This window comes from Eumetopias jubatus, unplaced genomic scaffold, assembly GCF_037043125.1.
Source record: "Eumetopias jubatus isolate StellerSeaLion01/CBP00866 unplaced genomic scaffold, mEumJub1_p1.0 scaffold_2, whole genome shotgun sequence".
Classification (NCBI taxonomy): domain Eukaryota; kingdom Metazoa; phylum Chordata; class Mammalia; order Carnivora; family Otariidae; genus Eumetopias; species Eumetopias jubatus.
The window spans coordinates 168,205,454-168,218,795 of NW_028274808.1; the positions used below are offsets into that span (position 1 = coordinate 168,205,454).

The window sequence follows — 13,342 nt, forward strand, 5'->3', positions numbered from 1 at the left end:
TCAAATAAGAGATATATAAAGGAAGAGACTCCCAGGCTTTTCCAAGAGTTTGGACCTGCATCTTGAGACTGCCCAGGATCAGGCAGGTTCAGGGGAAGAATTTCTGCCAGGCCACCTTTTGTTTGGAGTTTTTCTTGTTATACTGTATACATTTCTGAGGTAACATGATTTCTTTCAGGTCATCCAATTTTGCTTCTCTTAAAACAAGATACTTTTGGGGATATGCAATCAATGTGAAATATTTCAATCCATTTTCTCTTGGCCTTTAGGTAGCTTAACTACTATTAAAGTGGAAAATGCCTGTCATTAAAAAGAGAACAGGCTATTTTTATAAAAAATTTGCTCATTGTAAAAATAAGAATACGACTCATTATCAAGAATGAGTATATTTTTAAAGGGAAGCTATACTGCTCTAAAACCAAACCAACCCCCTTTTCTTCTGTTTTAGGACGCTTCTGCTTAATGCCACAGGTAACCAGCTTTTTTTCCCCAAAGGGTTAAAAACTTAGAACAAGAGAGATTAAATAGTTGGTTTAGGAAGTTTAGGCATTATACTAACTAGGACTTCTATCAGGAATAAAATCTATTCATCCAAGGGCAGGGTTTCCCCCAAACTCAAACAACAAGATGGTCAGAGGGCAGAACTGGTGAGAGACAGAAAGCAGACACATGCCTGATAGCACAGCCCTCAGGATTTGTTCTTATAATTAATCTGCTGGGCCTAAGTAAGCCCTGTGTACCTCTATTATGTGGCAAGTGTCGTGGGATAAGCATGGCACCAACACTGTTGCTTTTCCAAAGTATAATGAGAAAGAGCTGTGCTCAACAGTACGTGCAAAGGGCCCGTGACCCTAGTAGTCACACTGAGTCATGGAAAGGTACTGATAAGGGAACTTAAGAAATGCTTATTATTAAGTCTGGCAAAAGACAAATAAGAATATAATTACTAACTGTCCCAGAAAAGCAATTCTAGCACTGTAAGGTCTAATTATCGAAACTTGTAATTTAAAATTAAGAGCATATGTTGACTCTACCAGTAAAGTTCTCATGCTAGTAGCAAAACTCAATATTCCATCTTATGATAATTAGTAAAAACTCTTCAGAGATGATAACATTTATGCAAATGAAAAGTGAAATTAAATTCCACGTTGAGAGACTCGGCATTTGCCTGGATCACAAAACTTTGCTCCTGGAGACCAGTAAATATGTTACCATGGTGAGGAAATTATTTTGGTTTACTCCACTTTGAAACTCCTTCATAGGACTTGAGCACCACGGGGAAGAATTACCTCCTCTCAAATCCTCTGAGAAAACACATTTTATTCTTCAAATGACAAATCCCAGAATGAAACTGGACCATTATCTTATATGATATACAAAAATAAATTCAAAATGGAGTGGGGGCTTAAATATAATACTGAAAACCATAAAATACTTAGAAGAAATCATAGGCAGTAAGTTCTTTGACATTTGTCTTAGGAGTATTTGCTTGGACTAGTCTCCTCAGGCTAAGGTAACAAAAGCTAAAACTGAAAAAAGGGGGATTACATCAAAGGGAAAAGCTTTTGTACAGCAAAGGAAACCATCAACAAATGAAAAGGCAACCTACTGAATGGGAGAAGATATTTGTAAGTCATACATCTGATACGGGGTTATTATCTGAAATATATAAAGAACTTACATGACTTAACATAAAAAAACCATTAAAGATGGGCAGAGGACTTGAATAGATACTTTCCCAAAGAAGACCTACAGATGGCCAACAGACACATGAAAAGATGCTCAGCATCACTCATCATCAGGGAAATGCAAATCAAAATCACAATGAGATTGTGACTGACTCCTGTCAGATTGGCTACTATCAAAAAGGCAAAAAATAAGAGTTGGCAAGGATGTAGAGAAAAGGGAAATTTTGTGCACTGTTGATGAGAATGCAAATGGTACAGCCACTGTGGAAAACAGGATAGAAAATTAAAAATAGAACTATCTCATGATCTAACAATTCCACTTCTGGATACGCATCCAAAGAAAATGAAAACACCAATTCAAAGATATATATGCATCCCTATGTTCATTGCAGCATGATTTACAATAGCCCAGATATGTGACAATGGACAGCTACGTGTCCACTGATAGATGAACGGATAAATACGATGTGGTATACACACACACACACACACACACACACACACACACACACACACACAAATGGAGTATCACTCAGCCGTGAAAAAGGAGATCTTGCCATTTGTGACAACATAGATGGACCTAGAGGGTAATATGCTAAGTGAAGTAGGTCAGACAGAGAAAGACAAATACTATATGTGAAACTAAAAAAACAAGCGAAAAACAAAACAGACTCACAGACAATGGAAACAAACTGTTACCAGAGGGGCGTGGGGTTTGGGAACAGGCAAAATAATTAAAGGGGATAAAGAGATACAAACTTCCAGTTATAAAATAAATAAGTCATGGGGATATAATGTACAGATATGGAATATAGTCAATGATATTATAATAACTTTGTACGGTGGTGGATGGTAACTTGACTTATTGTGGGGATCTTTCGTAATGTGTAAAAATATCGAATCACTATGATGTACACCTGAAATTAATAGGATATGATATGTCAAGTGTACCATAATTAGAAAAAAAGATAAGAGATAAGAAGGTATCTCCAGAGATAAGAAAAATAAGATCCAATCCACTGGTGAGTTTGGCTAGCTGGGTCTTCCAACTCAGCCTTGGAGCTAGGAGACAAGTTCCCTTCTGGGTCAAAACCTCCTAGGCTCTGGGGGTAAAATCGTGACAGTTTCCGCCATCCTTTGTAATTCCAACCCAAACGCTATCAGTGAAAACTGGAGAAATCAGCATCTGGTGAGGACGAACGAGACTGTGCAGAGTCCAGCTTGCACCCTAAAACCTGGGCTGTGTCTGTGGCCATGGGAGTTTGGGTGTGAACCACAAAACAAGTATGAGCCCTTCTGGTGAGAGATCTAAGAAGTGGAATCTTTCTGACTTCATTTTACATTCCAAACCAGCAAACAGAATAGAATATTGAGTTTTCTCTTCTGCTGTTGTTGAATCATCCTACATTTTTCAGCTTGGCTATTCAATAGTTGCTTCCAATTGCTCCGAATTTAAGGGGCTAAGCTAAGAAAACATTTTGTTGCTTTTAATGTTTTTGGGTTTTTTTGTTTGTTTGTTTTTAAGCTAATAAGATAGATACCCTTTTATACATATTGCCAAGGATGGAAAGCCAGGTTCTTAGGACACCAGTCATTTTCACACTGTATTGACAAGTCTGATGGGGAACAAATGGTGGGCGGGGGGGGGGGAGGTGTTTTAGAGATGTATTTATTTTTCTGTAACACTAGATACCAAGAATGTGAAGACAAAAAAAAGTTTCTCTTATTCATAAGTGATAATACAACTGCTATTATACCCCACTGTTAGGGTTGAATTGTGTCTCCCCACAGCACTCCAAATTCGTATGTTGAAGTCCTAACTCCTAGTACCTCAGAATGAGACCTTCCTTGGAAAGAGTATCATTGCAGGTATCAGGGTTACATTAGGTACAGTCATCCTGGAGTGGAGTGGACCCCTAATCCAGGATGACTGGTGTCCTTATAGAAAAGGGAGATTTGGACACACATAAGTACACAGATGGAACGCCACGTGAAAGAGAAGGCAGAGATCAGGGGGATGCTTCCACAAGCCAAGGAATGCCAGAGACTGCTAGCAAACCGCCAGACACTAGCGGAGAGGCGTGGAAAAGAGTCTCCCTCACAGCCAATAGAAGGAACCCCTGTCAATACCTTGAATTTGGACTTCTGGCCAGCACGACAATGAGACAATTAATTCCTGATGTTTAAGCCACTCCGTTGGTGGTACTTTGTCACGGCAGCCTTAGCAAAATAATATAACCACAGCGAGAGAAATGACCGTTATCAAGACCTCCTTCTTTTTAAAAACAGATTCTTTCACAGTGGAATTATCCCCAAAAGGAAAAGAAAAGTGTGTTCTTACTCTCAGTTCTTGGGGAACAGAATTTGGCTTCTTTATGTTGATCTCAATGCTACTGTTGCCCTGTTTGAGCTCCACTGGGGACCCATGCACTCTGGCCACACCTTCAAACATCTGGGATTTTGTTAAGGAGGAGGCAGGTGCCACCATGGGACATTCTTTCTCCTTCTCCTTCTTGTCACCATGAACTGTTTCTCCATTCATGCTGACCTTCCCATCTACCTATAAGAAACACAAGGAACAAAAACCACATGCTATTTCCCAAAGGAAGACTGTAACGAAATAACACATTTAGAGTCACAGTAAAACATTATCATTTATTAATCACAGTCCAGCAAAAAATAAGGGCTCTTGTATGCTTGCATCAGTTCTAGAAATTAGGACTCCTATAAATGACCTCTCGGAGGGCCTCTTTAAAAGGTCATCAATCTTCTCAGGCCCCTTCACTTTGGATTAAATTTCATGTTCACCTTACTTGGCATGTGCTCTTATTTTTTAAAGTGTAGACTCAGAAACTAATAATACACTATCTGTTAATTCATTTTAAATAAAATAAAATAAATAAAGTGTAGAAAATCAAGGAATTTTAAGTATAACCACATACTTGGGTTGTAGTACTTCTTCATTTAAATTCTGAATGCTATTCCACAATTTTGAGATTTTTTTTTTTTTCTGGCTAGCCTATAAATAAGATGGAACGTACCTCAGATCAGGAATCTTCTGCAGCTTATCCTGTGGTAAGGGGGCAGTGGGTACATTTTTGCAAGCTAACATGGAGGGCCCCTGGCCTGATGCTATGCTATATCACAATAAATCCTTATTTCCAGTTAATTTTACGATCCCAATTTTTTCAAGAAAAAAGGGTCATACACATTAAAATATTTTTGTTTTGTACCCATGTCTAGGGAAGGTGGTGAAAGAAAGAGAGGAGGAGTAGAAATGGTGGTTAGTTAGTCTGGCTTATTGAACGGCATCTAGAACTCTCTGTCTTGAAGTCTGAGGCAATGTATACAGTGGTTATGGGAGGAAGCTCAGAGAGCCTTGGATTCAGTCCTGGCTCTACCATTTAAAAACCACACAATCTTCAACAAGTGTCTTATCCTCTGGGCTCAGGTTCCCCATCTACCAAGTTTATAATCACTGCATCCCCCTGATAGTGCTGTGGAGGGGATTTTATGGATTAACATAGGTACAGAGTTTAGAACAGTATCTGGCACATTTTACGTATGTAAATATTAGCTACTATTATTATGAGGCTTTCTAAAATCCTTCAAAAGGAATCATGGAAGGCCAGATATTAGTTATATTTACCTTAAGCCAGGCGCTTACAGAATTTATTGTCTGTGATCCATAGGAAAGAAACTTAAATCACAACTGAGCACACCCACGTAAATATAGCTGAAATAGGAGTTTTGCAAAACAATATTTACTTTATTATGTGTGATGTGCCAGACTTTTTTTTCCTTGTATTTTACTTTATTTTAAAAAATGCTGATACCAAGCCGCTAAATTTATTTCATAACCCGGCAACAGGTAGCAATTCTCACTTTGAAAAACACTGCCTTAGGGGCGCCTGGGCGGCTCAGTCAGTTAAGCGTCTACCTTCAGTTCAGGTCATGATCCCAGGGTCCTGGGATCGAGCCCCACGTCAGGCTTCCTGCTCAGCGGGGAGCCTGCTTCTCCCTCTCCCCACTGCTCGTGCTCTCTCTCACTACCTCTCTCTCTCTCAAATAAATTAATAAAATCTTAAAAAAAAGAGAGAGAAAAACACTGCCTTAAACTATTTCATTTGATTTTCCTTTACTCCTAATTCTGTTGTCCTGGGAAACTAAGTCTATATTCTCTGTCTCCCTCACTCCACTGTCATCCCCATGAGAAAACACGCAGACACACACACACACACACACACACACACACACACACACACACACACCCCTCATAGTTTCTGTCTTGGCATTACCTGGTAACTACTTTTCCACATACTACCTTTGACCATAACGGGGTCCACCCACTCAGTGATTGGTATGTGAATGGGGCTGACAGCCATCAACGCCTGTGATGAGTCAAGGGCTCATTAGTGGTCCGGAGTGAACCCCAGCTCTAAAAAGATCTCTACTCAGGTTCTTCTCTGCACCCCCCTCCATGAATGCTCTTGGTGAGGCCTGTTACACTGTTTTGCCACAACAGTGAGAGACAGGGTTTCCTCAGGGCCAAAGTCTTGCCATCAAGTCATCTGTCATAATTCTTCTGTTTAAATGATCACCTTGCACTATTTATATAAAGGAGGGGAAGTGGACATCTGGATTATCTGATCAGATGCCTCAGATACATACATACAAGTAAACCACATTTCCCTACCCCCGTTGTGGGCCACCTCAACATCAAACCTTCCTTCATGAAACATTACAGACGGTTCTCGGTCATGGGCCCTAGCTGAAGGACAGCTGGTGCTGTACTAGGCGGGATACTGGGCATGGCTGGGCACATACTTACCTATGTGTGAGCCTGCATGATGCGTAGCTCATTTTCTCAGGAAAGATTAATGTATTTATTCAATAAGAACTTACTGAGTGCCTACTATGTGCTGGGCACCTATGCCAGGCTCCCAGGACAAAGCTGTGAACAACAAAGACACAGCCCCAGCCCTTCGAGGGACATACATCTCAACTCAACCCAGATGAGACGTCCAGGACACTCTTCTTTTGTTCTATCAAAGGCTAAGGCACAGACTTTTAAGATCCATTCCGAGTTATTTAAGCAACAGTCAGAAAGTGTATATACAGTTTGGTTCCCTCTGAAATTCAATAGGAAGATACATGACATCACATTGCTCAATTAGTTTAGCGAAGCAAACTTTCTTTATAGTCATGTGCCCATGTCTCCTGCTGATGAATTCCACTCTGTCTTCTATTAAGAACCCATGTGGTGTGCAGGGACAACGAGAACTGAGTTTTCTTTGTAGTCAAAAGAGCTTAAGCCAAAGAATGAGTGCTGCCTCGTGGTGTGAGGGAAAACACTGGAATGTGAGCAAGCAAAAAGATGTTTGGTTGTCATAGGTTCTTTGGTTCTGGAACATTGCTTTACATATTCATTGGCAGGAAACAATCTAATTTTTTTCCCTTTTAAAAATATTTTTAAAACTCCCTCTCATCTGAGAATCAAGTACATCCCATGTTCCTATTTTGCAATTGCAGCATCTTTTTGGATATGATGTCAAATTCTTTAAAAAGAAGAGGTGGCTGCATATCCTTCTACCTAAACCAAAGGCAATTACAATTTTGTTTTGAGGAGTTTGCTATACCTCCACAGAGCCAGAGATCCCCAGGGTTTTAACTAAATTAAGGGTTGGTTAGCACTACTGGAGAGAGACCACGCCATTCCATCAAACCGGGAAATAAACCTTGCTCCTTTAACTATTTGCAAACCAAATCCCCTGAGACATAAACTTCACAATCGTAAATGGTTATACATTTCACTTTTGTTTGATAAAAATAATTGCATCTTCTCAGGGCAAGATGCTTTTTTCCACTGATTACCTGGGGTTCAGTTTTGGTTCTCCTCTTAAGGAATGCATCCTACCTTAAAGGTCTTCAGAACCTCTTGAGAGTTCTTGGGCTGGGAGTAAGGCTTGGGTGTCAGCATAGGCACTGCTTTGGGGGTGACGGTTTTGCTTGGAGACCCGCTGCCTGCTGACATGCTGGTATCCAGAACGCTGGTCCGAGCGATGGTGGTCTCCACGGTGGCAGTGAATTTGGGTGGGGGCAGTGATTGTCGCCGCAGGTACTTCATGGGGCTAGGGTCGTTCAGGAAGGGGGTTAAATTTGGCTCTGTGGAATGGCTTCTTTCCAGAATTTTTGGCATCTCCAAGCGTTCAAGAACAGCCTCGCTGATGGTGAACCTCTCGATGTACTGTTGAAGGATCCCCTCCGCCTCTTCCTGGGACCGTGCATTCTTATAGGCCTCATGCAACTCCCTCTCTCTCCGCTCCCTAAAGGATGGGCATGGGAGGGGAAGCAATCACAGAGTCAGCAGTCACAAAAATCGCAAAGAAGACCTCGGTAGAAGCCAAGGCTGAGCTGAAGGGGGGAGGCCAGGGAGTGTGTAATATGGGCGTTAGAGCCTTTGTGATAACCAATGATTTTTAGAAAAAGCACATCTAGACGCCATGGCACATGTACAAGACAACAACAGAAAGGACTCACTTTTCTTGAACAATTTCTCTGTAGGTTTTGATGCTTTTCCTTCGTTCACTTGTTCTGTCCTCTCCAGCCAGTAACTTCTCCATTTTCTTCCTTTCTTCCTCTTTCTTGATTAAGTCCTGAGAAGCACTTCTTCTACGGCTCTTCCAACGAGCCAGGTCCTAGGGGGGGTGGGGGACAAGGGGTCGACAGAACAAACAATTCCGTCTCTACTCTTCAGAGTTGAGTGAGCGCTGACTGTGGGCCCAGCACGACACGAGGCCAATCCCACTCAATCCCGTGTAAAGTCTGGTGGGAGCAGGAATGCCTCAAAGGCAGGAAACATTCAGGTAAGGCCACATTCTCCATAGCAGGCCAGCACATTCATTTAAACACGGTAACATGAACTACGCAATCATATCTCATGTCAGCTGCTAAATTTTAAAGTATTGCTTCACAGGGTACTGTAAGAAACTTCATTTTTTCCAATTTATGACCTGCACACTGTGAATGGACTTGCTGACAACAGAATGGTAGGAATCAACCACAGACTGACACAGTTTCCTCAGGGACGGAACAAAAAGCAGAAATAAGGATTTCTAGGACGCTGGAGTCAGGTGGGCGGGATTGCAGCTGTGGGAAAGAATCTTCAGCGCTACCTCTTCTGTGCTTTGGAATCTCAGGCATGTTTGTCAGCCTCTCTACACCTCACTTTGCTGATCCCTAAAATAAGGATGACAGTGACATGTACTCTTTCCAGCCTACCGTGAGGATTAAATGACATAGTGCATATGAGGTGCCAGCCATATTGTAAGTGCTCGATAAATGGTAGACCCGATTATTACTACATTTCATAGACGTTAACTTTTTTGATGGATGGTACAGTCAAGGCCGCAATGGCTACCTCAGAGAGCTCTGTGAGGACCACAGGAAAGAATCCATGCTCCCTCCCGTCATCCCCATCTTCAAGCTCTTCCCTGCCCTGGCTCTTCGCTCTCAGCACACACACAATCACATGGCCCTCCTCAGGCCACAGAGACCTCCCTCCCTGGTTCTCATCCTGGCTCCCTTACTCACTAGCTGTGAGACTTTGGGCGAGTTACTTAGCTGTTCTGGGACTCATCTGTGGAGCTGAGGATGATACTAGTTGCTAGCTCACTGAGTTACTAAGGAAACGGAAGAAATCCTACATGCAAGGCAGTTAGAACAGTGCGACCGGTACGCTTTCGATGTTGGCGATTACTGTTGCCATCAGCAGCATGATTACCCATTTCAGTATATCATCTCGAAAGACAGTGCATCTTCACTTCTCCATCGCATGCCAGGTGCCTCCCTCCTGCACCACCCCCTCCCTCTGTGGCCAACCTTCTAGCGGGGGGGACTTGCCCGATACATGTCTGCGTCCTTCACGCTTCACCTTTCATGCTGCCATTAACCTTCCTTTAATTCCCGCACTTCCTGTGTCCCTGTTTGAAATCCTCGAAGGGCTCCCTTCCCCTGCCTAGCTTTCAAGTCCAAGTCTACCCGCCCCACCTGACTTCCTGCTCCAAGGCGGCTCTAACCCATGGTGCAGGGCAGCCTCCCCGCTGCCCCTGGCCTTGGCCGGCACTCACATCTTGCCATTTGTCGTCCTCTTCCCGCAGCTGGTTATTTATCAGCTGCAGCTGCTCCTGGCGGGCCCTGCTGTGTGGCTGCACCGTGGCCTCCTCCTCACACCGCATGTCAAACATACTCGTGCTCCTGAGCATGGAGAGAGAACAGACAAAAATGGACCGGTGCCCGGGATGTGTCTGCGCGTTCTGCCGCGTGGGGGCGCTACCGCGCTGGCAAAACTGCCCCTTTTCCCTTCGCAGCTCGACAGCCGCGCGCTGCGGCGTGTTGCAATCCCCCAGCCAGCAGCGGGCATGCTAGCACCCCCACCTCTTCTTTTAACCCGCAAAGCCGAAATGTGACCATCTTTGCCTTCAGGGGTGGCTGCAGCAAGTCAATATAATTTTATACGTAGGTGCCAGAACATTACGGAAGAGCTAGAAAAAGGTATTTGGAGCTCTGGGCTCTTCTGGATTCGAAAGGTATTAGGAAACAAAATGAAGAGAATTAAATAACATGGGGAGAATGTATGGGCAAGGAGGGTGGCATTCCATGAAGCAAAACGTTCTTACAGTAAATGCTTGTGTAAAGAGCTGTCTTACGTGCTTTCTACATTAAGGCAATTTCTCCCCTTTCAAAAAGATCATCTAGCCTCAAGTCTAAGACACGCAACTTTTCATATTGAAGTTTCTGAATTGTGGATGCATCTAAGAGCTATGCATTAGTGATTCATATATTTGATGTGGTTATTTCTATTGCCTGTAAAAATGTCTATAAATTGGTAGTGCAGTTGATAGCATCTAGGAATCAAGAAAATAAGGTATTTTATCATAAGATTAAGGAATAAAACATATAAATCAGTATATACTTTGTATCTTAATATTCTCACAAGCATTTTACCTTATTTTTGTCAGGATACTTCTGAATTTACTCTTTTACAAGACAAAGGATAGGGAAAGCAATTTTTAAAGGCCTTAGGCTGTATGTATTACTGATATTTCTGTAGGAGCTTATTAAATGTTGGGCAAGACCATAGGGCCTCTTCTTATGGTGCTTACATAGACCTTTGTTACAGCAAAAGCTGAAGCAGCAAGATGAAAACAGAAATAAAAACCAAAGCAAAATCCTCCTTTTTCTCCTCTCAAAGAAATGAGCTCTGGGACCAAGTGGGTTACACAGCCCACAATCAAGAAATGGAGGTTCACTGTTAAACCCTCAGAAGACTATGATAGTCCATTTTTTGAAGCCAGCTTAACACAAAGAAAAAGAAAAGCCATGCACTTAGACTCCACTTAATTCTAGACATCATCGGTGATGTCCAAAATAGTTCTCCCCATGGCCAGCCAATCAACAGCAGCAGTGTTCCTGGATGCCAGTGGGGTCCTGAGCAGACAGCTCTCTGGAAGGGGAAGCCAGATCCTCAACGCAACGGCTGCCCACTTTCATTCCGACGCATTCAAAATGAAGCTGCATGGATCTGTCGGGCGCCTCTTCCTTCTCTCTAGGAGTTGGACTATTTAAGTCTGACCTAAGAGAGCTGAAACTGAAGATGTACTTACAATCTGTCTTCCCCAAGAGTATTCGAATACTCTGACTGCACAGGACTTTTACCTGAGGCTTCTTTTGGCACAAATATGGCAAACCACCATGGGGAGCTGCCTCTATGTACTCAGTGGATCGTGCAGCTACGTCTTCCAGAAAGATAAACTGCAGTCCTCCAAGGGGGGAGGTATGCGATTTTTCATTTATTTTAGACTATTTATTAAGGTTGTTTAAGAAAGATTTGGGAATTTGCAGAGGTAGGTAGAAAGGCCTAACCTCATGTTGTTGGGTTTTTTTTTTAAATATCATGGATGAAAAATCACTTAAGCAGGCTTTCCAGAAAGAGACTGAAATTCATTCTATTCTTCTGGAACCCCAGGAAAAATGGCAGTCTTCTCCAAGACTTGGCATTTGGTTACATTACTCAGAAAAGAATGGGAGCAAGGCCTTGAGAGCTGCCTTCTTCTGTCTTGCGGTCCTATCTCTGTTCCCACCATGAAGTTCTAATGACCCCAGCCCAAATGTGGCCAAAAGCTGGCTAGTGAAATAAAAAGAGAAACTCTGGTTTGCCCTCTCATATACCAGGAAGTACTATTTTTCCCCAGAGTTATTTTGTTTTGTTTTAAAGAAATTCCAGCAAACTGGCCAAAAAAGAAATAACTGAACTATGAGCCATGTCTTTATGCCATTTCAAAAAAAGGAACTAGGCAAGTTGAAAAATGATAATACTAGACAGAAAATGGGCTGAGTCACCATTCAGAAAATGTCCCTTACTTCAGAGGTTGGACTCAGTCTCCAAAATGAAGAAGCGTGTGTTTAGGGGCAGGGTGGGGGATCCTGGAGGAGCCCAGGCTCCAGAATATTAAGGTGACTCGCACTAAACATCTGCTCTCAGCCCACGCCTTGTGCTGTTGGGACAAGGGTCCCCGGCTGCCGAGCCCCAGAGTCTCTCATGGTGGTTGGTTGACATCTTGGAGGGCCAGGATGAAATCACCTCCAGGAGAGCCTGGAAATTGTTTCGGGGCCAGGTCAAAGGTGAGGGAATTAGGAATAAAACAGCCTCCAACTCTCACTGTGCCCAGGCTCTGCTGGTGTGGAGAGCCTTGGGACAGGAGAAGTGTGCACGTGAAGAAAAGGGCAAGAAGGTGAAACTCTATCTACGGAAACATTTGGCTAGCTGGGAGGCGGAAACCTCTGTTTGCCTGTGTGGTAGGTCTGCCCCTGACCTGTATGTTCCTTAAAGGGCACATCTTTTTTTGATTGGGCTGTATTTTAAGAATGTGCCAGTTCTGAGTAAATAGAGCCTGTGCCAATATTTGCCTTTAAACGATTTTGAAAAAGGGAGAGAGTGGGGGAAGAAACGAAACATATAATAAATATCTATTTAAAAATGAAACTCCCCATATAAACCTTGTGCTTTGCTCCCCACACGGCTTCATGCAAGTTGTGCCTACTCCCAAGAAGGAGATTCAGCACTTTGGATATTCCTAGAGAAGATCTCTGGAAAAGAAGCCCCTTTCATTCTTCTTAGTCCATGAGGCTGCTTTTTGTAAATTTAGGGCAGAAAGGGAGTCCCCACCTCTGCTGCCTTGAAAAAAAATCATTCACTTTTCCCATAGGTGAGGTTTCACATTCAGGAGCAAGCAGGATTCAAACGCTCTTTACCGTAGCTTTCTTTCTTCTACCTTTTGGGATTTCCCAGAGATCCGTCTTAGGCAAACTGCAGAGCGGCCTTGCATTGAGGAAGAATAAATCCATTCCATCAAAATGTTTTTGCTAACCAAATCAAAGTTTTGCCTATTCATCTTTGACCATCTTCCTTTCAATGCATGTTAAATATTGCCACTGCAGATTTTCGGTGTAAGAACCAGGGCTCAATTTTATAGACAACTTAACTCCATGCAGTCAGTCAAGCTCAGGGGGAATCTTGGTTTTGAGACATGACTGTGCTGCACGTCAGGCCACGAAGCAATCACAGATTGCACAATGGGAATGGATCCTGGCAC

The 13,342-nt window shown here is 42.8% G+C and overlaps 1 protein-coding gene across 5 annotated transcripts in view; it reads right to left on the minus strand.

The window, feature by feature from the left end:
* Window positions 1–13,342, minus strand: part of LIMCH1 (LIM and calponin homology domains 1) — a 321,144-nt gene that overhangs the window by 48,255 nt on the left and 259,547 nt on the right. For all 5 annotated transcript variants that reach the window (XM_088021185.1, XM_088021188.1, XM_088021187.1 and 2 more), the window contains 4 exons: window positions 9,818–9,944; window positions 8,229–8,386; window positions 7,606–8,014; window positions 4,030–4,248 (listed from right to left, as the gene is read on the minus strand). In XM_088021185.1, coding sequence (XP_087877311.1) covers window positions 4,030–4,248; window positions 7,606–8,014; window positions 8,229–8,386; window positions 9,818–9,944 — 913 coding nt within the window. The remainder of the gene's footprint in view (window positions 1–4,029; window positions 4,249–7,605; window positions 8,015–8,228; window positions 8,387–9,817; window positions 9,945–13,342) is intronic.